Source organism: Cercospora kikuchii (assembly GCF_019650295.1).
Source record: "Cercospora kikuchii DNA, contig_00003, whole genome shotgun sequence".
In the NCBI taxonomy this organism is placed as follows: Eukaryota; Fungi; Ascomycota; class Dothideomycetes; order Mycosphaerellales; family Mycosphaerellaceae; genus Cercospora; species Cercospora kikuchii.
The window spans coordinates 1,163,004-1,186,068 of NW_025408584.1; the positions used below are offsets into that span (position 1 = coordinate 1,163,004).

The following is a 23,065-nucleotide window of genomic DNA, read 5'->3' on the forward strand; positions in this document are numbered from 1 at the left end:
GCTCTTCTGCACACCACCGGTTTTACAACAATTTTCACCACTTCTTCTTGCTTTGACTGGGACACGACCGAAAACTTCATTCACGATGCCAGTTCTGTGTTTTTTATCTTATTATTCTTGGGATGTTGATGATACCCTTGGGCGGACATTTTCTTTTTAGCAGCCTTGGCCGCGGCGGGTTTGGAACGCTATCTTCTTTGGGGAACTGATGATGAGCATATGATGGGACTTGGAAGGGAAGGAAAGCAAAATGGGCACCAGGATACCACAGCATCACTACTCCAGCTTCTCATCATTACCACTATTGTCATCGTGGCTACGCCGGACACAGGAGGGAGGTTGGGGTCCACGTAATGAATATTTCTGAGGTAGCTGGGCTATGGCCAGAGTGTGGTCACATTATTCATTGGCGATTACTTGTCTGATGAAGAACAAATACGAACGACTAGTACAACTATCACTCCTGCCTCCTCACACTGTCATCCCCATCCTACACCAACTGTGTTTCCTTCACCGCCATGCAATGCCATGCCATACCATGTGCACGACCGTTGTAAATCTTCTTTCCCAACCCGACCCAAAGAATAAGAATCATGGACCTCGCTTCGGAACCGAGAACTTGGAACACACTGACGACGGAGACGGAGACGGAGAGAACGTTGCGGCTATTGGCAAGCCCTACCTTACTACCTCATTCCGTGAAATTCATTGATGAGGAGGATCCGACGGGACGTTACGATGTGCGAAGGATTCTGCTCGCCAAAGCTGTGAGGGCGATCATCCCTTTTCGCTGGTGCCCATCTGTTAGGGCGCACTCGGGAGCGTTCCGTAGATGAAATGGTAGACGATGAGAAGATCTTATTATGAGGAGCTGTGTTATAGCTGATGATAGGTGACGTGGATTGCATGTGTATGCGGGTATGCAAGGCGAGACGAAGCGAAAGCTATGGTATTGATTGCTATGCTGTATAATTGTTTTTGTCGCCACGTATGTGCGAGAGGATGATGGGACTGCAAAGTGGTGGTAGCGTTCGGGAGTTCGTGGTTCTTTGCTCTCGGCATCCCGTAGGGGATAGTCGGCCGTGATTGATGATTAGCAACCGGGTTCGGGACACCTCCTGGCGACGGAGGTGTCTGTCAATGATGCCGGGACTGTTGTGCAAGCGAGCTGTCGGCTCCAATGTTTTGATTCTATATTGGAGTCAGTGTTGTATGAAGCTTGAAGATCATTTTCGGATCATTTGCTTGTTCTTCTCGTCGTGGTTGTCGCTACCAGAATCATCAGCGCTGTTGTCGCTCTTCTCACCGCATTGCCGGGGAATCCTCCTTCATTTCGTTCCAGAAGAAGCCCTCTTACTCCACTTCGTTCTATGTCCTCCTTCTCGCTACCTCGCTTCCATTCTACTCACGTTCTTTGTGCGTGGTAGATGGCTGGCTGGTGGGTCAATGGCTGATCGGACGAAACGCCAGAAGGAAGGCCACGTTGTCGCGTCAAGCCCTCAACAGTACTCGACCTCTGGTCCTTTTGCATTCTACTGCATCATCGTTACCAGTCTTCACACATAGAAATCATCTAATGCACTCCACTGCATCACTCCACTGAATTCTTGTCTCGTGGCATTGCATGAAATGGCAGACGCCATGGCTTGCAACGAACCACTCGGAGCACACGAATGGGAGCCAATGGGTCCAGGATTCTTGTCCTTTGCCTCCTTCTTCGCGTGGCACGCATGCACTCACACGCACTCACGCATGCACGCGGGAACGCTTTACCTTTTCTTTTGCCCTTATCACACGCTTCGAGACGCGTGCGTGTGATCACGAACGAGCAAGTTTTCGCGGTGGATATCTGGCACGCTGTGGATGTGGACTATCTTGCGTTCAGAAGCTGAAAGCTACGGCAACTGGCGTGAAGACGGCGTCATTTTGCAAAAAGGTTGAAGGGGTCTCCGAGCGTGCCGTACCTACTACTACAGTTCAGTAGTGAGCGAGGAGCACGTCGTGGCTTTTTTCTCGTCTGCTTGTTTGTTACGACGCGTGGGCTTTTCGCGTGCGCTCGCACACGTTCCCGCATTGTGATGTGTGGCTTGCTCTGGGTCGCTTCTGGGCTTGGAGTGTCTTGGACGAAGGGGTTCAGTTTCGTCACCGTTGGAGTGCTTCGGTGTGACAGAGCCTGACCGGGGTTTCGGGTTCAGGCAAGATGCGGCTCTGCTGGAGTGTGATGATCTAAAGTAGAAGGTTCGGTAGCGGTCGCTTCCAACTGCTTTCGAAATTTTGGGAAACTTTGACGTTTGGGAGCGGTCCGACGGCCAGATCGATGGTATGGAAAGTCTGTTTCTGTTCGGACGTGACGTTTACCCTGTTCCTTGGTAACGAATGGCCGTGATGACACGTGAGGTGTTTGGGCATGTGTTGCCGTGCTGGCTTGCAGCAGGCGCGTATGGTAAAACGTGAGCACGAGTAAAGAGCAGCAGAGCGACATGGATGCCAGTGCCTCTTCCTGCACGCATACGAGATGTTGGACGGGAGTGGCAGGATCTGGATCAACCGGCATCGCGTTATGCGTTGTTTGAAGACCTCAACAACGCCTTCGATGCAGCGCGAAGCTCCTGACAAGACAATGAAACGCAGTTGCATGCTTTTACGATTCAACATCCCTCACCGGGGCGGGCCAACTGCAACGTCAGATGCTTACAGCACAGGCCCGAACAATGTCCATCCTGGGAGCTCGTTGAGCTCTGCGAGGAAAGGATTCGAGGTGAACAGTATGAGCTCCAGACTTCGAGTCCTGAAATTCGATCTGGGACTTACACAGAACGCTATCCAAATGACAATGTTTGCGTATCTGGCTGCCATCGAGGATGTCCCAGGAGACTGTTGGGGACAGTGACAGGCATCTCCATGCTCCAGATTCCCGACCGTGGCGCCGGTAGCATTTCCGTGCAGAACGCCAGAACCCACGGACCCGGGTTTGGACTTTGACGCGAGATGCAGGAACGGAACGTCTTATCGGACGTTGTCAATATTCAGGAATTTCATGACTCGAGCTGTACGTAAACGATGCAGGCGTCGGTCTCTCGAGCTTGGGCTGAGCACAAGCGACTGCGGCTCAGAAGGTCTTATGTGGCGAGAGGTGAAAGCGTACGCTTCAGAACGTTAGGAGGCGGTGTGGAAGAAAGGCTCGTAGCAGCGCCGCCGACCGGTTTCAGCAGAGGCCCATACGCTTGGACTGGCCATAGGTTTGACTGATTCACAATGTCACGAGGACGCTTGCCAATTTCACGGTATAAACAGAAAACATCATTCCGTCTCCTGAGCTGGGTCAGGTGAGGTGCTCGTGCCATTGGAGAACCCGGCCTCCAGGTGGCAGGCGCCAGTATTGCGAGACAACGGTGCATGGATCGTCTTTCGGCATACCGACGAGCAGCCGGAAGACAGACTTGAGATCACGCGGGTGCGGCAGCGAACAGCAAAGACAAATCGGCACCGATACTTGGCAGCACTTGATGCCATACGTATACCTTTTTGGGGTATTGCCTCCCCCAACCGTAAGCAGTAAAAAATACCACATCTTGGCAATCTGGCTGACCTCGTATCTTGGGTCTCGTGAAGGGTATGAGATATGGCTAGTTGGAAGTGCGGCTCAAGGGAGACCACTCAGAACACGTGTGCTCTGTGCATTGTCGAGATAGTACGTTGCACCGCCGGCACCATCTTTTTGCGAAGAGCAACGACGCTGGTGATGCAAGCAATGAACCGTTGTGAAGAGTATCGGCCAGCATAGGCAGTCCGGGGAAGACTAGTGGTCCGCGCATGGGTCTGGACTTGGTTGTTTTCAGGGCTGGCCCGCTGGATGGAGGAAGACCCATTGATGAATGATCTCGGGATGAGGATGACGCTGGGCAGATTCGCATGTCACAAGGTCAGCATCAGCATCCCACAATGGTCCAATTTGGTGTGTCAAGGTTATGCAGAAGGAGACACGACATTGTCCCTGACAGCGCGTTGCGCGCGCCAAAGTCTCCACGTGCCATTGTCCATTTGCGGCGGCAGGCTCCGTGAGGGACCTGGCGTGGGACTAGTCGCAGACCCTTTTCATCTGACGCAACAGCTCCAGGGACCTACTGCCACGCACAATGTGGGATGTTCTTGGGCAGCATTCTAGTCTCTCGCGCGGTGGGTGAATATATATGCAGCGTCGTGTGCCGTGTGCCTCTGCGTACGTAGTCTTCCTCGCCGCATTGACGAGAAATCATGCCTCAATGCCGCTCGAGACGTCCGAGTTGCGTGCGGGTCGCTTGCTACGGACCGTAAGCCAAAAAAGTAAGGGCCAATGAGTTCCCGCCGCCGGCTCACATGGTCTCGATGAGCCCCTACAGAATTCCTTGCGAACACTTTGCGCCGACTGACCCAGCACACGCCCGGCGGTGACGATAGCAGCGCTCGCAGAATGCTCCGCCCCGGTCCACCCTGAGGTCACTCGCCTCAGACAAAGCGAGCTCTGCCCGCTGCCTTCCACTGACTCGAGGCCGCAAAGCTACTGCGAGGTCTAACAGCTCGTGCATTTGCTGTCCGCAGGAGCTCTTTCCGCTTGTTATCTCCACCGACACTGGTCCCTCTGCCTGCCGCCGACGCAGACCGGAGGCGCTCCTCAGCCTGCTTGGTCGCGAAATAACGATGAAGTTTGGTCAGCAGCTGCCGCGCCAGCAGGTCCCAGAATGGGCGTCCGCGTACATCGACTACAAGGCGCTGAAGAAGCTGATCAAGGCCGCCAAGGCGAGCGTTGGCACCAACGGAGAGCCGGATCTGGCTGGTATACGGTGAGAGTGCTCGTGGCCGCCGACAGATAACCTAACCGTGTGGCAGAGTTCTTCTTCACGCTTGATCGCCAGTTGGAGGACATTGACACTTTCTACAATCGCAAATATGCCGAGATTTCGCGCCGTCTCCGCCTCCTGTACGACCGCTATGGCATGGCCTCGAAGCTCAAGGACGGCATGGAAAAGGAGGACGTTCAGGACCTGACGAGTACGTTACTGGAGCTCCGCGCTCAGGGTCGCAATCTGCGTTGGTACGGGAATATCAACAGGACGGCGTTCGTGAAGATTACGAAGAAGCTGGACAAGAAGATTGAGTCTTCAAGACATCAGTCGCGATATCTGTCCACAAAGGTCGATCCAAAGGCTTTTGCGACGAACAATAAGCTGGAGATGGACCTGCGCAGCATCAATGACTGGCTGCTAGCATTGACCACGATCAAGGTGGTTGATGACGATGGCTCCGTCGCCTCGGGCAGCTCAGGATCAATCCATCGCATGGGCTCAAGAGCGTCGTTGAAGATCTCCTCGGCCGCTCTTGATGCGATGGAGAGTGCCATCTCGCAGGATAACACTACTGAGCTATTCGGCTTGATCGCTACGCATCTCCCCAATGTGGCGAATGATATGCTGAAAGGTTTGTACCTCGACTTGTTGCAGAGAGCAATCTCGCACAAGTCTTTCCAGTGCATCAAGTCAATCTTGAGTAAAGTACCTACTATCGACGCCGACGATGATATGAACAAGCGCAATTGCTTGCACCGTATCGTAATCACGACAGGACGCACACGGATTTCTCAGGTGTCGGGAGGCTTCCAAGAGATTGTCAAGAATTCAAACTTCATCAATCCAGCAGAGCCGCCCACGCGTCTGCCGGGACAATTCAAGGTCGCAGAGCGAGATCCCGATCAGGAGCCTTTCAAGGACGACACAGCGGAACGCCTTCTAGGCTTCATACTCGATCATCTGAGCCAGAAACAAAGGAAGGCCGTATTGTCCAAGGATACCTATGGCCGGACGCCGCTCCACTATGCAGCGCAATATGGTCTTGTGTTCGCAACGCAGCTCCTCATGAAGCATCTCCAGGATTGGCACCTTTTCGAGATTTCACACGGCATTGATTCGGAAGAGTGGCAGGATGATGAAGGGTATGCGCCTTTGCACCTGGCTGTGATCGGCGGACATTATCGGACGACGAAAGCCCTCCTAATGGCCGACGATTGGAACGAGCTCACAGACGCGCCGTTGACGAACAAGCATGTTGAGAAGAGCGGCGTCTCACTAGCATTGGCAACGAAAGCTAACTATCACAAGATCGTGAAGCTGCTAGTCGATGCTGGTGTGGATGTGAACTATCAGAACGAACAAGGCGACACAGCACTCCACATCGCTGCTAGGAACGGCCATGAGGAGTGCGCAAAGGCTCTACTTACTGCGTCTGTAGGCGAACACCGCACCAAGGTTGAATTGCCCGACAGGGATTTTGGCTGGACGCCACTTCACATTGCAAGTGTCAATGGCCATCTGAGTATTGTCAAGCTGCTCCTCGACCAGGGCGCCGATCCCAATAAGAAGGACTATTCTGGCTGGAGGCCCATCGAACACGCTGCTCTGCGAGGACACATCGATATCGCTCGCTACCTGCATCCGCTCTGTCCAACGCCGGCTCTCAATGCCAGCCCAGAACTGAAGGCTCAGGTCTCGGGATCTCCACCGAAAGGTGCAACCACATTGGCGGAGCGACGTTCTAATGGAGTGCCCAAGGAAGATGCGAAGGCTCGCATTCCCGAGCCTGTCAAATCTTTCGGACATAGATACCTCACCGATGAGTCCATGATTCTTGTCAGTCTGGGCACACTCGACGAGAAGAAGGATTTGAAGCCGATCAGCCTTGAGGATATCGCAATTGCAGATGCGCACGCTACACAGCTGGATACTGCGTTAACGTTAGTGGTCACCGCTCAGGGCGCGACAGGCGAGCCTACCCTTATCGATCTTCCTATCCAGGAGGAGATCAGTACCACACCAATAGTTTTCAAGGCCAAGGATCCGTCCAAGGTGAAGCTTTTCTTCGATCTTGTGCCTACGTATGCAGGCACCACCGAGAAACGAATCGCCCGCGCTGCAGCTCTTCTTTCGAGCATCAAGCCTGGCGTGGGTTCCAAGCGTGTCACGCTACAGACGGATCTGAGTGTCCCTTTGCTGGCAGGACAAGACTTTGATGTTATTGGTTCGGTCAACTTCAACTTCCTCATCATATCACCATTCCAGCATCCGAACCTCAACATCAGTGAAGAGAAGACATACTGGACCAAGTCGTCTACAATGGTCATCGGCCACCGTGGCCTCGGAAAGAATGTGTCCGCCAAGACATCTTTGCAACTGGGGGAGAACACGATCCAGTCGTTCATTACCGCGGCCAACTTGGGCGCGTCTTATGTCGAGTTCGATGTACAGATGACCAAGGATCACGTTCCGGTGATCTACCACGACTTCATCGTCAGCGAGACTGGCGCTGACGTGCCAGTCCACACCTTAACTCTGGAACAGTTCCTCGCATTGAGCGATACGCCAAAGCCATCACGGCCTGCCTCACCACCACAATTGAACGGGCGAAATGAACGGAACGGAGATGGAGACATTCGGCGCGTGCAGCGATCTTACTCGGTTGGGGCGCCTTTCATTGAAGACAACAACGACAGGCTCAAGCACACGCGCGACTTCAAAATGAAGGGCTTCAAAGGCAATCGTCGTGGCGACGTCATCCAATCACAATTCACAACGCTTGAGGAAATGTTCCGTACATTGCCAGAAGACGTTGGCTTCAATATCGAAATGAAGTATCCGATGCTGTTCGAATCAGTGGAGGAAGAGATGGACACCTATGCCGTCGAGCTCAATTTGTTCGTCGACACAGTGTTGAAGATGGTCTATGACCGACGCAAGAAGCGCAATATTGTCTTCAGCTCATTCCACCCGGATATCTGCTTGCTTTTGACATTCAAGCAACCTTCGATACCAGTACTTTTCCTTACAGATGCCGGAGTCTCACCTGTTGGCGACATCAGAGCATCTTCACTACAAGAGGCTATCCGCTTCGCTTCCCGCTGGAATCTCCTCGGCATTGTCAGCGCCGCGGACCCCTTCGTGCTCTGTCCCAGCCTCATCAACGTCGTACAATCTTCAGGCCTTGTCTGCGTCAGCTATGGTACTGCGAACAACGACCCCATACACAGCAACCTCCAGGCAGACTGGGGCATCGACGCCGTCATCGTGGACAGCGTGGCCCGTGTACGAAAGGGCCTGACGGAGAAAGTCACAAATGGTGCTGAAATTGCATCGAAAAAAGCACAGGTGAACGGCGTGAGCGAATTGACAAACGGACTCCAAAATGGTCTCAGTGTCGCTACGGATCACGAGCCACGTCCGAATTCTACGCACTAGAAGTGCTGTGATGGAAGAGGAAGAGATTTGAGAAGGTGATCTTTCCTCAATGGAGCATTTGTACGAGTGTGAGAAAAGAGAAGAACAGGACTTCCATTCTTATTTGAAAGAAAAGAAACGCTCAGTGAGCTGCTGCAGGACCAGACAGGAATGTGGCGCGCACGATTCAACATGCGCCCAGTCATGTTTGATTTTTCGGTATTAATTTGGCCTTGCTCAAAAATCGCACTGAAGTGCTCGGTACGGTTTTTTTTCCTTGTTGGAGGCGGCCAAAGGACTTGTACTGGGAGTTTTGGCGTTGGTGTGGACGTGATTGTTGCCTTTGATGCTGTATTCTTTCGAGATGTCTGGAGCTGGAGGTGCTCGCGTTTGCCTTTGAAAAGAAGGGCGCGCTTGAGCTTCGAATCGATATATGTTGAGCTGTGGGCATGAAACGGGCTTAATGATGAACGTACAGTGAAAAAGAGAAGAGATAGAAGAATAGAGATGCGTATTCTCGGATGAGTAATTGATGCTCACTAGTGTCGTCCACGGGTGTTTCCAATAACGTCTTCGTGTCGTGTGCCTTGAACTTTTCGTCCTCTGGCTCTATGCATGAGGAACATTCTCGGTATGTCGTGTCAGATATGATCGCGATATGGTAAGGAAACTGAGTGCTGGCGATGCTGAGGACCACCGATCTGATTCTCTGTTTACAATTGTGCCATCTTCTGGCTCAGCAATATCAATACAAGCGGGTATCTCTATGCTGTTCAAAATTCTACAAAGATCACAATCCACGCGCTGTTTGTCGGCAACGAGTAAACACAACAGCGAATGCCAAAGCAGAAGCCAGGAGATAGTTGTGGCAGGAGAGAGAAAGAGCTCATTACAGAGCTCACTCCTCCACAGCGTTCCATTTCTTCTCGAGCTCAGCAACGCTGGTCACGGTCGTCACTCGGGTGGCATCTTCTTTGCGAGCTTTTGCTTCGGGCCGAATGATCTTGAGCAGCGGCTGCACTCGTTGTCGACGCCCTAGCCCTACGCGATGTATGACTTTGGCGTTCTTCTTAATTGGTGAATGGCTGTTCGGACTGGGCTTCACATCCGGTGCGGGTGTCGTGTGCTTTGTTGCGGTCACTGTAGCAGGTTTCTCAACCGAAGGTGCTGGAGTTGGTTCTTTACTTTCTGGACCAGATCTTCTGGCAGCGGCATTGGCGTTGGCATCTTTTGGTTTGAGAGCCGCGCTCGGTGTAGCCTTCGCTGAAGTGGATTGCTCCTGTTCCTTCGAGGCGACAACCCCATTTGCCTTCGCCTTCGCAGGTCGACCAGGCCCCTTCTTCTTGGGCTGTGCATCCGAGTGTTCATTCTCGTCGTCCAACACGGACTCTGCATCGGAGTCTTCCAGGATCGTCTTTTTGGGTCGACCTCGGCCGTTCTTTTTGGTCGCTTGAGGATTTGTGCCCACCTCTTGTTGTGCTTCCAGCTCATCCTCGGTATCCTCTAGAACCACGGCGGAGGATTTTCGTTTTGTGGACTTCTTGCGATATGAAATAAGGTCATGGTCCTCCGCATCCGCTTCGCTTGGGTGTGGAGTGGAGACTCGCTTCTCTGCTTTCTCGCCCAATTGCTGGCGTTGAACCACAAGCTCCTCATCCTCGACATCTACGAGCGCCCTTCCGGATGCGTCAGCCCTGGCGGCTGTCTCAGCTTTTGAGGGCCGCCCTCGCTTCTTGGGTGCTGGCTTCTTAGCCGGCGACACTTTCGCAAGCTCGTCCTCTTCCTCCTCGTCGTTCTGCACGATCGTGCGTCGTTTTCGCTTGTTCGACTGAGTGGACTTGGGTACATCCTTAACAGTCGCCAACCTCTCCGCCTGCTGCTGGCTCAGGCTGGGAGAACGGGAAGCCGCGTGATCCTCGAAGATGGTCGTCTGGCTTCTACGTGGCGCCTTCCTGGACGCCGATGCGGGAAGCGATGGAGGTAGCATTTTGGTCGGTGATGTCGTAGCTGTTTGCTGCGTCGTTGACATTGTTTTCGAAGCGCTCGGTATGTCTTTGAGGCTCACTGGTGGGCTGAGCGGCGATGCCATAGGTCTTGGTGGGTCGTGTTGCGTTTCGCGCCGTGGCGTGGTCGGTGTGGGCTGAGCAGATTTCTTTCGCTTTCCTGTAGGCGACGCCTTACTAGCTGACAACTGTTCCATATCGCGCAAACTATTCGCGATGGCCAGGTCCAGCTCTGCGTCTTCGTCGCGCCTACTGTGCCTTGTGGTCTTGGATACCTCAGCAGAGGATCGATGCTCATTGTCCGATTGCTGCTTGCGGGTCTTCGACGTTGCCTTCGTGAGCGGTGCTTGCGATTTGTGGTTCGAGTCATCTATACGTTCATCACTGAGGGTCTTGCGTCGTCTCTTGACTGCCTTCTCGGGAATGATCGAGTAGTCAATGGGCTCCTCCATGGCAGTAGCCCTCCGCCGGCTCGGCCTCGGCTTGTAAAGTTCTTTGGGAAGCCCAATAGCACGATCATCGGAATTCATTGCTTCGGAATCAGGCTTGTGGCCATCAGCGCCTTGCTCATCTGATGATTTGCGCTTTCGCCCCCGTGGCGGTTTTGACACATCATTGTTTGCCTCAGATATTGAGATTTCGGCAGGCGGTATGATGACCATGGGGCTTGACTTAGGCGGTGGTCTGGGCTTGTGAGACCCAAGCTGCACTTTTGCGGACTCGTCTACTCCTCTAGTTTGCTCATCTCCTGCGGAAACAGGGTTCAAGATTGGTTGTTGTCCGACTGTTTTCGGATCTGAAGCGTCGTCGACGTCTTCTTGAACGGGAGAAGCCTCGGTTTCCGCGAGTGGTTTGGTGCGGGAGATCTTCTTGGGCTCATCGTGCTGTGAATCGTGACAAGTATCAGCAGCATCATGACTGTCCACAGGCGCGGATGAGACACTTCGCGGAAGGGCTTTGTCTGAGTTCAGCTTGGGCGTCTGTGTCTGATTCTCAGATGCGGACCATGCTACAAAGGGGCTCGACTGCTGTGGCTGTGATTCATCGGACAGCTTTTGAAGCGAAGCGTCCGGCATGACCCGAGGTTCTCGCGCGAGCTCGACCATTCGCCGTGTGGAAGACTCGTTGTCAGGAATCGTGCTTCCTGTATCGGGAAAGAGAGCTCGTGGGTCATGATGCTGGAAGTCCTGCAACAGCGTACCGCCCGGGAGCCCGTCTGTAGCTTTAGCAGAATCAGAGGGCTGCAAGAAAGCAGCAGATATGGATACCTGAGACGCTCGCTCATCGTTGCAATACGCTTGAAACGCCTCGTCAGGGTTAGGATGCGAAGAACGCTGGCTTTTGTTGCTACTCTTGCCGTAGGTCGTCGGCGTTCGCTTCACTGGTGTAGCTGCTTTGGTTGCAGTGGCTCCATCGACATTGGTGTGTCGTCTGCTCAGCTTCTGCTTGGCAGAAGATGCAGGAGCGTCCTTCATCTTGGAGTGGTCGGTAGCAGAGCTGAAGAAGCCTCGCGTGGTATCTGCGATCTGACGATTTATCTCGCCTGTCGCTGTCAGCATTGTGCAAACAATGGATTCCTAGTCCCATTTACCAGTGGACAAGCTGCTGCCATCAGCTTCACCGGGTCCCTGTGAACCAGATAATATCTCATTCGCGAGCGCTACCGCCTGGCCGAAACTGCGATTGCTGCCGTGACTCCGTTGACTGGGCTCGTCGTCTTCCACCAAAATCTCCTCCTCGTCTTCGGAATCGCAAATTGCTGGAGGCATGTTCTATGACATCGCAGTTGCCACCGACGCGACTGGGACGCGACTTGATGCCTGATTTTCAAAATCCTTGTGAAGCAGGATCGATCCGGTACAGACGCGTCGCAATTTCGACGCGATCAAAGGAAGATCGTTGCAATTAGCGGAACAGTAGAAAAGTGCTCGTAGCGTTGTGCATCGTGGTTGTCGGCGGATCTGTCAACACCTGATGTCGCGTCTGCCCCGCGAGGCACGTCTTGGCAGACGCGCCTTCCACAAGCTCTCCCAGCCATTGGCAGCAACCTTCTCTTGTCCACCGACATCCTCGCCGAACTCGATCACGTCTTTCTCTCGGGCACACGGCCTGACCTCACGACTCGAATTACAATCGCTCGAATCCACCACCAAACCTTTGCGTATCTGGTCCACCGAAGCTCGTTTCCACCCTCGCGCATGCATCGCGTCCACTTCTCCAAAGACACCAATAGCACATACCCTCCCCACAGTCACCTCGTGTCTCATCGTCTGAATCTTTGAGGTCGAATGGCCTCTGCAGTGAAGGACAACTGTTCTCGGACAGCGCTGCCTCCGGTCGCGAACTCAGTCGATGTGCTTGACAGCAACGAACATTACTGAATGCAGTAGCCAGAGCGTGGTCGGATGTGTCACTTGGAACGACTTAACCCTAAGCGATTTTCTCGGTTCATTAAAGTATTGCGGACCTGAAGCCATGTCTCTACACATGGTAGACGGGAGCAGCTGGCAATCTGACTAGTTCGCCTTCAATCAGCTCTGTGAAGTCAGTGTGGAACGAAGCTGCTTCGGCAGCCGAATTTCTGCTGGTGGAAGGACCTGATTGCAGGAGACGAAAGGATCGCTGGTATTGTCCGGTCGCGAAATCGAAAGATCCATCGCTTGTAACACAGCGGCTTCATGCGTCGGTTTGGTAAGACTCTCTGAGGAGGCGCGCGTCGAGGCTGCTGGCTGGACGAATGCTCTGATCACGGACGGGCAGCCGAAGAGGATTCACGTTCGGGATGTCGTCAGGAGAGATGTGGGCACAGATTGTCGGACACTTCTGCATTGGAATTGTTTTGAGATTCTTGAGACGCCGGACCAGTCACGATATTGTATGGACACCGGCACAAGAGATGGCTATGCTGGAAACTGGGTCGATGGGTCTCGAGACTGCTGTGGCTATTTCACCAGCACCTTCGGTGGTGTCTGACGCCTGTGGCACAGCTTTGCTGGTGGAAAGGCACTTCGTGGAGATACTGGCAGAGCATGTCATTGCCCCACACACAGACAGTGCAGTTTAGCAGCTTCATCTCTTGCACCGGATGGCACTCGTCAGCACCATGTCAGCCAAGTCGGCGTCATGTAGCGAGGCCGTCGGGCTTACACGCAGAAGCACGCCACTCTTGCACTGTCTACCAGGCATGACATAGCTCCCGCGCCCCAGTGTCTTCTGTTGAGCCGATCGCCGTCGAGAAGTCCACTTGCTGCAGGTGATTTGGTTGCTGCATGTGCTCGAGTCCCTCTGGCACGATCCGGTTCCGGTACGCCTTCAGTCTCGCGTGTCGTTGCCATGCTGCCAGTAACGTTTCTGTTCGGTCAAGATCCTGCACAGTCTCCTACACGCTACGCTGCTATTGGCAGAAAGCTACCAATCTCCAACCTGTCACATCACAAACACGCTAGCCTCCAAGCCCATATCACAGCAACAGCGTACGATGTGGTTATGCTTCATTGCAGATTGCCCGATCAGCCGCATTAATCGCCTCCTTCTACGTTCAACGAAGAGGTCGACTGGTGAGCGCCGAACACACCCTGCACCGAACCCACTGGGCTTTCGGTTGCATCCTGACTGTTGTCAGATGACGAGCGGCTTTTGAAGATGTACTTTGTCCGTTCAATACATTGCCTCCTGGACATCCTTGATCAATCTCACTGGTTGCGTCAATGGGTGAAGGGAAGGAATCAAAGACTTGTCTCAGAGCGGGAGTGCTACAACACACTGGAGTGGACATGGTTTTAGTCCGATGCATGCCGGCGAGGAGAAACGAGCTAGGTTGGCTGGTGCAACGAAGGAGTGAATACCTGCGATCGACTTTGAGGCTTGGGGAATGACGGTGGTGGTTCCTCGAAGGAAGAAGAGAACCGGTGAAGGGTGTTTGGTTGGCGGCGATTGTTCTGAGCTCTGCATGCTTCGGGCTTTGCTGAACAGTCACACATACGGACCGAGATCGGTACTGTTGAAGGCACGCATTTATCGGCCGAAGCGGACGCACGCTCCAGCCGCGATGCTGCAGGCTGACATCCGCTGGACTGGCCTGAAATGCTAGCATTTTGCCTCTCTGCCTGATGTCCGGACCAAGGAGCCAGAGGAGCGGGGCCTCTCTAGTGTGAGGATCAAAGTTTTGTGCTTGTCTGAACCTCTGGCTCGCCGGGTTGTCAGCGGTTTGGTAGCGTTGCAAGTGTCGAAGAGCTCGTTCATGGAAGAGGCTGGCATCGCGACAATGAGGAGCACGCAAGCCTGCGACGTGGTCGATGTGCTGGATTCAGAGCTTTTCAATGTTCGCGGAAGTTGTGCTGGACAGCACAAGACGAGCTGAGGAGGGACGAGGGGTCGCGAGCCGTCCTCCTGCTGGTTTCCTGCTTGCAGAGGCCAGTAGGAGGCGGCTCTTTACTTTTTGATAAGTTTTTCCTAAACACATGGCGTGGAAAGTGGCTGACTGTGCTTTCAGAGTAATCCAGCACTTTTCTGCAGGTACTTGCGTGCCTCGAAAAGGTCTGTCGCATTGAGGTGAAGTTGTGATGCCTATCGAGACCAGCCTGGAATGGCTAGCGCTTGCGGCATTTTCGTTCAAATCCCTCAGCATCAATATTATTACACCCTGACCTCTGCCACTTAATCTCTACATCCTTTTCTCTTCACTATGTGTACTGCTCCGGTCCCTTCCATTTCCCTCAAACTTGCGAGCTGCCACGGCAGTGAGAAGCAGAGCTTTTGCCTGTCCCTAGTACGAAGTTCTCCCGCGGTCGAATCGAAGCCAAACGCGTCCCACAGCACTTTGAAGGACCACATTGCTGTGTATCACCGCACAGTGACTCGTCAGCATGGTTACGAGTGTGCTATCACTAGTCTGTGATAGCTGGAAGGATTGATAGGAACGCGCGGAGCCAGCTGCTACTCCGCATTCTGGTCACAAGGCCCAATTTATGTCCGAGCATCGAAGCTTCGGGTTGGACCATTTACTGCCCACATACGGTTACTGAAGACGCAATAATAGACTGGTTACCGCAACTCTAACGGCATTCTATGTTGTGCATTTTGGTACTGTATGCATCGTCACTTCTGCCTGTCGCTACCATCAGAAGAAGCTTATCTGGCGTGCCTTGACCCGATGTTCTCCATGGATCCAGAACAGCGGCGCTTAGGCTTGATCGGGAAGGCACAAGCGACGCCACTGTGCTCAGCTGCTCTACTTTGCACTGCTCTCGACAAGAAGATTACGACGAGGAACGAAGAAGCGGAGATGGCGGAATCGAGTGGTTGACCCAATGCTGGCACAACATGCTACACGTGCAGCAAGCTATTTAACGGTGTGGCATGGGGAACAACGAGGCAGCCCGTGGGAGAAGAGCTCACATAGCCCTCCTCCAGCCGCTATCTGCGGGCCGGATGCACAGCATGCGTAGGTGCACCATTCTAGCGTGGGGTCTGGTGATGACTGAGTAGTATATCAGGGTTCCTCGTTGACCTCACGCTGCGTCTCTCTTGCTCAAACGACGACTTTCAATAAGCTTTGCTGCCTTACCAGTATTCTCTGACCAGCAACGTATTACTGCCAACGAAAACCCGCTCACGACTCTTCATCTGAACAGCCAGTCCGTCCGAGCATCACCACGCCGCTAGCATCCTCCTCGAGCAGAGCTGCCGCATACACGTATTTCAAGCCCGCTCCACCGACCCATCGGTAGTCACCACGCTGGCCAACAACGCGAATCGTAATACCTTGATGTCGGACTTCGTAGACATCAATAAATCAGGACGCGCCTTCATCCCGCTTAGTAAACGGAATAGTGAACACAACTCCATTTTATTACCATCATGGAGTTCAACCACCACCAATTTGTCGCTGCAAAGAAGCGAGCCATGAACGATGTCGCCCCAGAGGCTAGTGTTCACACTGTTTCTGAGGCAGCAGACAAGGTCAAAGCTCTAGCAGCGGAAAGTGGTGTAACCGGTGATGAAGTGCGCGTCCTGACTCTGGCGGACTACAAGGAAGCCGCCTTGTCCCTGGCCGAAGCCTTCAAGGAGGATCATACCAGCACCTACTTTACCCATACTCCTGATCGTGCTCACTGGACCGAGCAACAGAGATGGGACCTCCATGTGAAAATCATGGAGTACATTGTCTATGCCCACTTACTCAAGGGCTTGGTCGTAAGCGCAGGTCCAAACTACGACGCCGTAGCACTGTGGTAGGTCTGCAGTCTTTCCTGCACCAACACTTGCGTATACCATACTTAAAACCGCTAACCTTATTCGCCTCACCAGGATGCCACCCGGCCAAAACATGGATGACTACGCCACCATCCTCCGCAGCGGAATGTGGCGCCTCTACTACCAACTCTCCAAAGAAGGCCGCCACCGCTTCTTCCAGGAATTCCTCCCTCTTCTCGGCGACACCAAACTCCAAGTCCTACGTGAACGCGATCAAGACTCTTGGTATCTTGTCTATGTCGGCACACGTCCTTTCGGTCGTGGAAAAGGTTATGCGAGAAAGGTCATCGAATATTGTACTTCTCTCGCGGATCAGGAAGGGAAAGCGAGTTATTTGGAATCTTCGCATGCGGTGAATTTGAAAATTTATGAGAGGATGGGGTTTAAGTTGAAGAGACAGGTTTATTTGCAGAGGGAGGAGGAGTTGGTGAGGTTGGATATTATGGTTAGGGAGCCGAAGTTGGTGGGGTCAGATGCGGATAGTGGGGTTGATGTCGAGTGAGGATTTGGAAGTTTGGAGTGAGAGAGGGAGGTGGAATTTGGGGAAGTTTTGGGAGCGTGAAGGAGGGTGAGAAGACGAGCGCGCAGTGGATGAAACAGATTGTCAGAAGTTTGGGTCTTTTCGGGAGTTTGAAAGTCTTGGATTAGCTCTAACTTAGTCGCTCTTTGGATACGATACGAATCCGTGAATAGCTTCGATAGGCAGAATGATCAACCGCTATCAAGCATACATGCCCAGATTGGAGAGGCGCGCTGGTGGCTTGCACTAAACCTCAACGCAACCAGAATTGCACCGTCGATGGCGAATGTGAACAATTCAATCACAAGTGTGGATGTGAATGCTATCGTGATTATTTATGTCATTCTATTCGTAGCCCAGGAGAACGACCCTCGTAAGTGAGGTGTCTCGACTGAGCATCTGTGTATATAGCAGTCGTCGTTCAATGTACAAAGATAGCGACTGGTACCGACGACCTCCTTTTGGAAGCAAGGCCATGCTGTCCTCAGTTTTCTTACAACACGTAGATGAAATCTGGTCGGTTGTCGCCCGCGACCCAAATCTCATCCGGTGTCTTGCCAGCGTGCATGTTATCCCGCTTGCCAGTGAGACGCTTGTGGTTCTCGGCTCGCAGCATAGTGTACATGAAAACTGTCCCGCCCAAAAGGCAGAGTACCAGGTATCCCAGGACGACTCCGTGACCTGTCCAGAAACGTGGTCGCTCCTCGATGAGATAGATGTTGGACGAAACGACTCCGTTGAGGTTACCCCATCCGACGACGATACCGATGATGACACCGCGTTTGTAGACTCCTTCAATGTTGTTCGAGGCCCAGGTAAGGGTGTCTGAGAGAGGTCATTAGCAAATGTGCAAATCTCAGGCATTCTGTTGAGCTGGCGCTTTTTATGCAGCGAAGTTGTTCGATTTCACTCGATATGCCACGCGCTCCTTGCATTGGCAAATGCCTTGTGAGAACTGTTCACTTACTTGGAATTGTTGGGTAAATTCCCGCGGCTCCAAGGAAAGTACCTCCATATTGAACATTCGGGTTGCCCGATCCGATAAGCATGGCAAACCCGATGATTGAGAGGGAAACCGAGAACATGTTACAGAGACCTCGCTGCCTCGTTCGATCGGCGATGTATCCAATCAAAATGGTCATTGTCGCAGCCACGGCGTAAGGCGGGACGGAAAGCAACTGAAGTTTAGTGCCACGGTGACCCATACCAGTGAGAATCGTTGGCAGGAAGAGGGAGAACGCGTAGAGTGGGCAGAGATTTCCCATGTAGATCACGGCGTAGCCCCAGCACTTCCAATCTTTCAATGCGGCGATAATGTGGCGCTTGTCGTATTCTTCACCAGTGCTGGATTGCTTGTCCTCTGCGAGACGGCGTCGAACGCGGAGGCGCTCCTCGGGAGTCAAGAAACGGGCAGTGTCTGGCCAGTCGAAGACCATCCACCAACAGAAGGCGCCAACAGCCATGGTGGCGAGACCTTCGAGGATGAAAATCCAGGCCCAACCGGGACGTCCTAGGAGATCATGTCAGTGAACAGTTCGTTGGCTTTAGAATAGTGCATATTCTCACCTCCAACGCCATCCATCTGCGCAATTGCAGCAGCGAGCAGTCCACCGAAAGAACCAGCCAGAGCGGCTGCGGAGAAGAAGGTAGCAGCACGAAGACCAAGCTCAGATCGCTTGTACCAGCAAGAAAGGTAGTAGTTCACACCAGGGAAAAGACCAGCTTCAGCCAATCCGAGGAACCATCGAGAAGCAAGAAGTCCCTCATAGTTGTGTACCACACCCATCAGTGTCGCAACGAGACCCCAGATCAGGATGATTGTCGTAAAGAAGATTCTCGGCGTGAACCGCTTGAGCAGAACGTTCGTAATTGGCTCGGCAAGTGCGTAGGAGATGAAGAAGATCGTGAGCGTATTGTTATAATCGTGGCCCGACATGTCGAGATCTTCTTCCATACCAGCTGCGCGTGCATTGCCGATATTCGTTCGGTCCAGGAAGGACAATAGATAGAGGAGACAGAGCCATGGAATCAGCCACAGATCAACCTTGCGCATCAACTTCTTGTCCTGTAGTCGTTGTCAGCGAACAGTTTCCCGCTACCTTGCAAGCGCCTTGTTATGAACATACCAGCGCAGCTCTTTCCTCTGGTGTAGCACCAGGATCTGGATCTGGAATCTGATCATCGATAGAAGATCTTCTATGCTTAGCAAGGTCTTCATCTGAGCTCAGTGCGATCTCTTTCTCAATAGCCGAGTCATCCTTGATTTCAGTAGTCATGATGGGCGGCTGGTGTGGGAGTACTGGAGGGGACACAGTATCACAACACAAAAGTAACAAGCCAGCTAATCCGAATCAACGGCAATAGCAGCGAACGCCGGGGCTTTATAGATTGCCGCATGGAATCCTCCAAGCCCGTTCGGAGTCTGCTGACATAGCAAAGGCACTGGTCGAACATGATTTCTTTCCGCCAACTGGGCCTTCCTCAGCCCTCGCCTGCAGCCAACACGGTCATTGCAGACCGCCAAGGCACTTGATTACTGCGGTGTCGAACGAAGACCCTGCTACCGCTTTGCTTCCCCGTGGGCGTGTCAATCTAGTGCGACGAAGATCCACATGGCACTCTCGTGCGGCCGTGCCAGATTTTCCTGCATGGGTTCTGGTTCGGTTCACGAGCAGAAGTGATTGCCGACTGGTTGCTCGCTGGCCCAGATGCTTTGCCAAGCCGCCTCTAAATCATCGGATGCTTGGAAGATCGGAGACTGATACGAAAGCAGCTTCGGGGCGCGAGGAATGTGCAGATGCCATCGAGGAAGCGGTGCGACGTAGTTGGAATAGCTTATTAGCCTGATTTGCATTGCGACGTTGGCGCAGCGAAGCCTTGTGAAGGCGTCGTCCTTCGCATGAAAGGCTGCGAGCTGGTTGGAGTGAGAAAGCCACCCCATGGGCCAAGGGTGTTGGCCAAGGTCTTGGTCATTGCGGAGACTCCAAGACTATGGACCAGGATCTCTGTGTAATCGAGGACAGCAGAATCATTTCTGCGAGATCTTGCGCGCTTCCATTCATCCCGGAATCCGAGTCTTTCGTTCGCGTGAAGGAGGGGCTCTGCTCGACAGGCTACCGGCCGTCTGGCCATGGTTCGCTTCAGCATCTACACATGTAGTTGCACATGGTCAGGAGCGGACTCAAACTCTGTCTTTAACGTTCCGATAGCTTGGCTCAGCGTCAAGATCGGCCGCATTTCTTGCTGACTTTTAAGCACGCGAGGCAAGAAAGCACGCAGCGGGCTGAGCCTAGAGGCTGAACATTCTTGCAGGGTGTGTGAGCCAAGGAGAGGCGCATGCAGGACTGCAACAGGTCGCGTATTTGCGCCTCGCAGCCGTATCGTGCCTCGACCTCGCAGCTCAACGAGAAGCTGAAGACTCGACGACGGGTCACAATGTGGAACTCCGTAGCCCCATGCGCCAATAACGATAGATGAGGATGGCGTCGAGCGATTGACGACAAGACTGCCAATGTAGGCGCATTTCGTAGAAAGTGGTCGCAAAGACGCCAATGGCCTTAGTCGGCCGGAAGTTGGCGGCTGGCATACATCGAGCGACTTCACCACAGCTCAACGAAGGAGATAGGAAGCACGTCCGCTCCGCTCGTCCAGTTTTCGGACAACCGCAGGCGCGTAGCGTGCATTGGATTCTTCGCTAATGTCTTGCTGCTCGCTTCTGCTAGTGCTTCGCCGCATATGCCCATGCTCGGGTAAGACAGCACGTGGAAGAGCAAGTATGGATAGACTGCAGAACGGTTCCCCATGGGGCTCTGTTGCTGCAGGGCTCGACCGTCTGAGTGGCGGACATTCTGCTGGCAAGCATTTACGATCCATAAGATTCGTGTCCTTTCCGAATCCTTCGTCCAGCAATAGCTCGACAGCTTGACGATAACGGGTCCAAGGTCGTTTTCTGTTCCGCCTCGCCCGAAACCCTTGCTACGTCGCGTGCAGGTCCGCGCTTCGCTGTACTGCACTGCGATCCTCCGTCGCTCTCGTCGTAAGCTGCCAAGGAATGATACAGCAGATGTGTGGCGGTATTCTCAGACACCTTCCCAAAGAGGTCATGTGCGGTCAGCCTGGAAAGTCGCATCGGTGGACCGGAAGTGTCGTATGCTGTCGAGCAGCGTGTTTGGGGCTCATGTTTCATCGTAGAGGAGCGGGCTCCGTCGGACATGGAAGAGGGAAAGAGCGGGAACAATAGCCCATGCCGTTGCTCGCAGAAGAGGCCAAGCACGCGATATGTGGAGTCCTTGCCATCACGAGCCCAATGCTCAAGTCTAGCCCACATCAGCTTTCAGCGCAGACTCGGGATATTTGAGTAATCATGCTCATTAAGTAGATACAAGAAAATAACGCTATGCCTTCGTCTCTATGCAAACTGTACATCTGCTTCAGGCCAGTCCTGTGCCCTTCATCTTGCTTGCTTCGAAACTGTTATGGATATCACTCATCATGCCCAAACCTGACCAGATCTCCAGTCTAGCCCAAACTCATCATATGAAAGAGCCGGGATGGCCGCCTCGTTGTGCTCGCCTCGTCGTCGTGACGGGCTTCTCGAGTGATGCTCGCATCAAATTGAACCCCCTCAGTCGTGCTTGCGCCAGGCTCGCTTGCTATACTCTCATGTCGCTTGGAGAGAATCGCTGACTGCCATCTCATGCCCCTCTCACAGTCCCAGCGAAGATACTACTCTGGTCCCTTGGTGACCTTGACGGGAGGCGGTGGTCCAGTCCCGCTTCGTGCTCTCCTCTCGCGCTCGCCAACTCCAGTTTCGGGGACCTTGATCTTCAGTGGCTTCCTTCCGCTTTCGAATCTGCCGCTGGTGGCCCGCTCCCATTCGCTCTGGCCATCGGTCTCCTCCCTTCCAAGCCAGTAACGCTTGCTTGGGAACCTGAGCATTGATCTTCCCAGCTTTCCTCTCCAGCCAGCACCCTCCAATCGATCTGTTGAGAAGGGCGATGGCGCCATTGTTGAGTCTGCTGTTTCGCTTGTGCTGTATTGCATGCTGCTCGAGCTCGTCTGCGCCACATACTGTCTCAAAATGCTCCGGGCGTAGCTCATCACGATGAGGCAGAAGTACACTCTCACTATCGTGAAAAGTGCGAGCAGCGCAATACTGGTCATGCTGTCGCTCTGCAGTACCGCTCCACCAATGGCAGCTGGTCCGCTAGCCGCTCCGTATGCCACTGCCTCCTGTCCCGTGAGTACGCCCGAAGCTGGCTTTGCAATCACGTTGACCTCCGAAACATTGTGCTCAGGGTTGGTGAACCCTGCCGTATCTCCCATTGTTCCACTCCCCGTCACACCATTGCTCTTGTTCAGTGGGTTGTCCTTGCCAGGCTCTTCGAGGTGCTGCGATAACAAGAGAAACCATCCCATGCCGAAGAGGGCTGTGTACACTCCGTTGACGACAGTGTCTATCACATAGACATATGCGAGAGCAACATTGCGAAGAGGTTGGTCGGGTCGTCGTATGCTAGGCATCAGGTATAGTAAGAGGCCGAATACTATGAGCGAGTAGCTGTAGTGGCTGAGCTGAAGCCAGTTGAGCTCGTAGCCAGTGAGGAGCGCAAGAATGCCATAGAGGCCTGTGACTTTGTTGATGACCAGCGTGAAGTTGATGAACTCGGTGGCTGTCCGTAGTGACACGAAGTGCAGGAGGCTCTGTGAAGCGCGCAGGTCAGTATCGAACATGCGCGGCCGTGCGATGGGTCATGGAGAGACATACCCGCGGCTTCGGGAAGCGCAGTATTGAGAGCGCCATGGTCGTGGCGCTCTTCTGTCCGCCGTACGTTCACGGCAGCCTAGTTCGGTGGTCGTCGCGTGCCCGGAGGCTGGTCGTTCGTCGAGTGTGCGCGCTCAGTGTGCTGGGCGTATACCACGTAGCGGCGCGCAAAGTAGCCTTCCCGGAGCACGAAGGGTGGCTGAGGCGCGTGGAGGGCGGAGGGTGTTTCGAATTTGCTTTCTCGACCAGGAAGGGAGGCTGTGTGTTATGCATCCCCATCGGA

General features: G+C 53.5%; 5 protein-coding genes across 5 annotated transcripts; 2 read left to right on the forward strand and 3 right to left on the reverse strand.

Annotated features, from left to right (window-relative positions):
• Positions 1-4,677: 4,677 nt before the first annotated feature.
• Positions 4,678-8,261, forward strand: CKM354_000485400 (glycerophosphocholine phosphodiesterase; the record flags this gene model as incomplete). Its single annotated transcript, XM_044800106.1, has 2 exons — positions 4,678-4,813; positions 4,867-8,261. 2 exons carry the CDS (start codon positions 4,678-4,680, stop codon positions 8,259-8,261), a joined length of 3,531 nt encoding a protein of 1,176 aa, XP_044656041.1.
• An 877-nt stretch (positions 8,262-9,138) lies between these two features.
• CKM354_000485500 (uncharacterized protein) lies at positions 9,139-12,012 on the reverse strand (the record flags this gene model as incomplete). The annotated part of the gene is made up of 2 exons (XM_044800107.1): positions 9,139-11,786; positions 11,835-12,012. 2 exons carry the CDS (start codon positions 12,010-12,012, stop codon positions 9,139-9,141), a joined length of 2,826 nt encoding a protein of 941 aa, XP_044656042.1.
• A 4,090-nt stretch (positions 12,013-16,102) lies between these two features.
• CKM354_000485600 (uncharacterized protein) lies at positions 16,103-17,000 on the forward strand (the record flags this gene model as incomplete). The annotated part of the gene is made up of 2 exons (XM_044800108.1): positions 16,103-16,476; positions 16,553-17,000. The coding sequence occupies 2 exons, from the start codon at positions 16,103-16,105 to the stop codon at positions 16,998-17,000; spliced, it is 822 nt and encodes a 273-aa protein (XP_044656043.1).
• Positions 17,001-17,511: 511 nt separating this feature from the next.
• CKM354_000485700 (uncharacterized protein) lies at positions 17,512-19,294 on the reverse strand (the record flags this gene model as incomplete). The annotated part of the gene is made up of 4 exons (XM_044800109.1): positions 17,512-17,843; positions 17,986-18,528; positions 18,585-19,083; positions 19,145-19,294. The coding sequence occupies 4 exons, from the start codon at positions 19,292-19,294 to the stop codon at positions 17,512-17,514; spliced, it is 1,524 nt and encodes a 507-aa protein (XP_044656044.1).
• Positions 19,295-21,743: 2,449 nt separating this feature from the next.
• CKM354_000485800 (uncharacterized protein) lies at positions 21,744-22,821 on the reverse strand (the record flags this gene model as incomplete). The annotated part of the gene is made up of 2 exons (XM_044800110.1): positions 21,744-22,721; positions 22,786-22,821. The coding sequence occupies 2 exons, from the start codon at positions 22,819-22,821 to the stop codon at positions 21,744-21,746; spliced, it is 1,014 nt and encodes a 337-aa protein (XP_044656045.1).
• Positions 22,822-23,065: the final 244 nt, after the last annotated feature.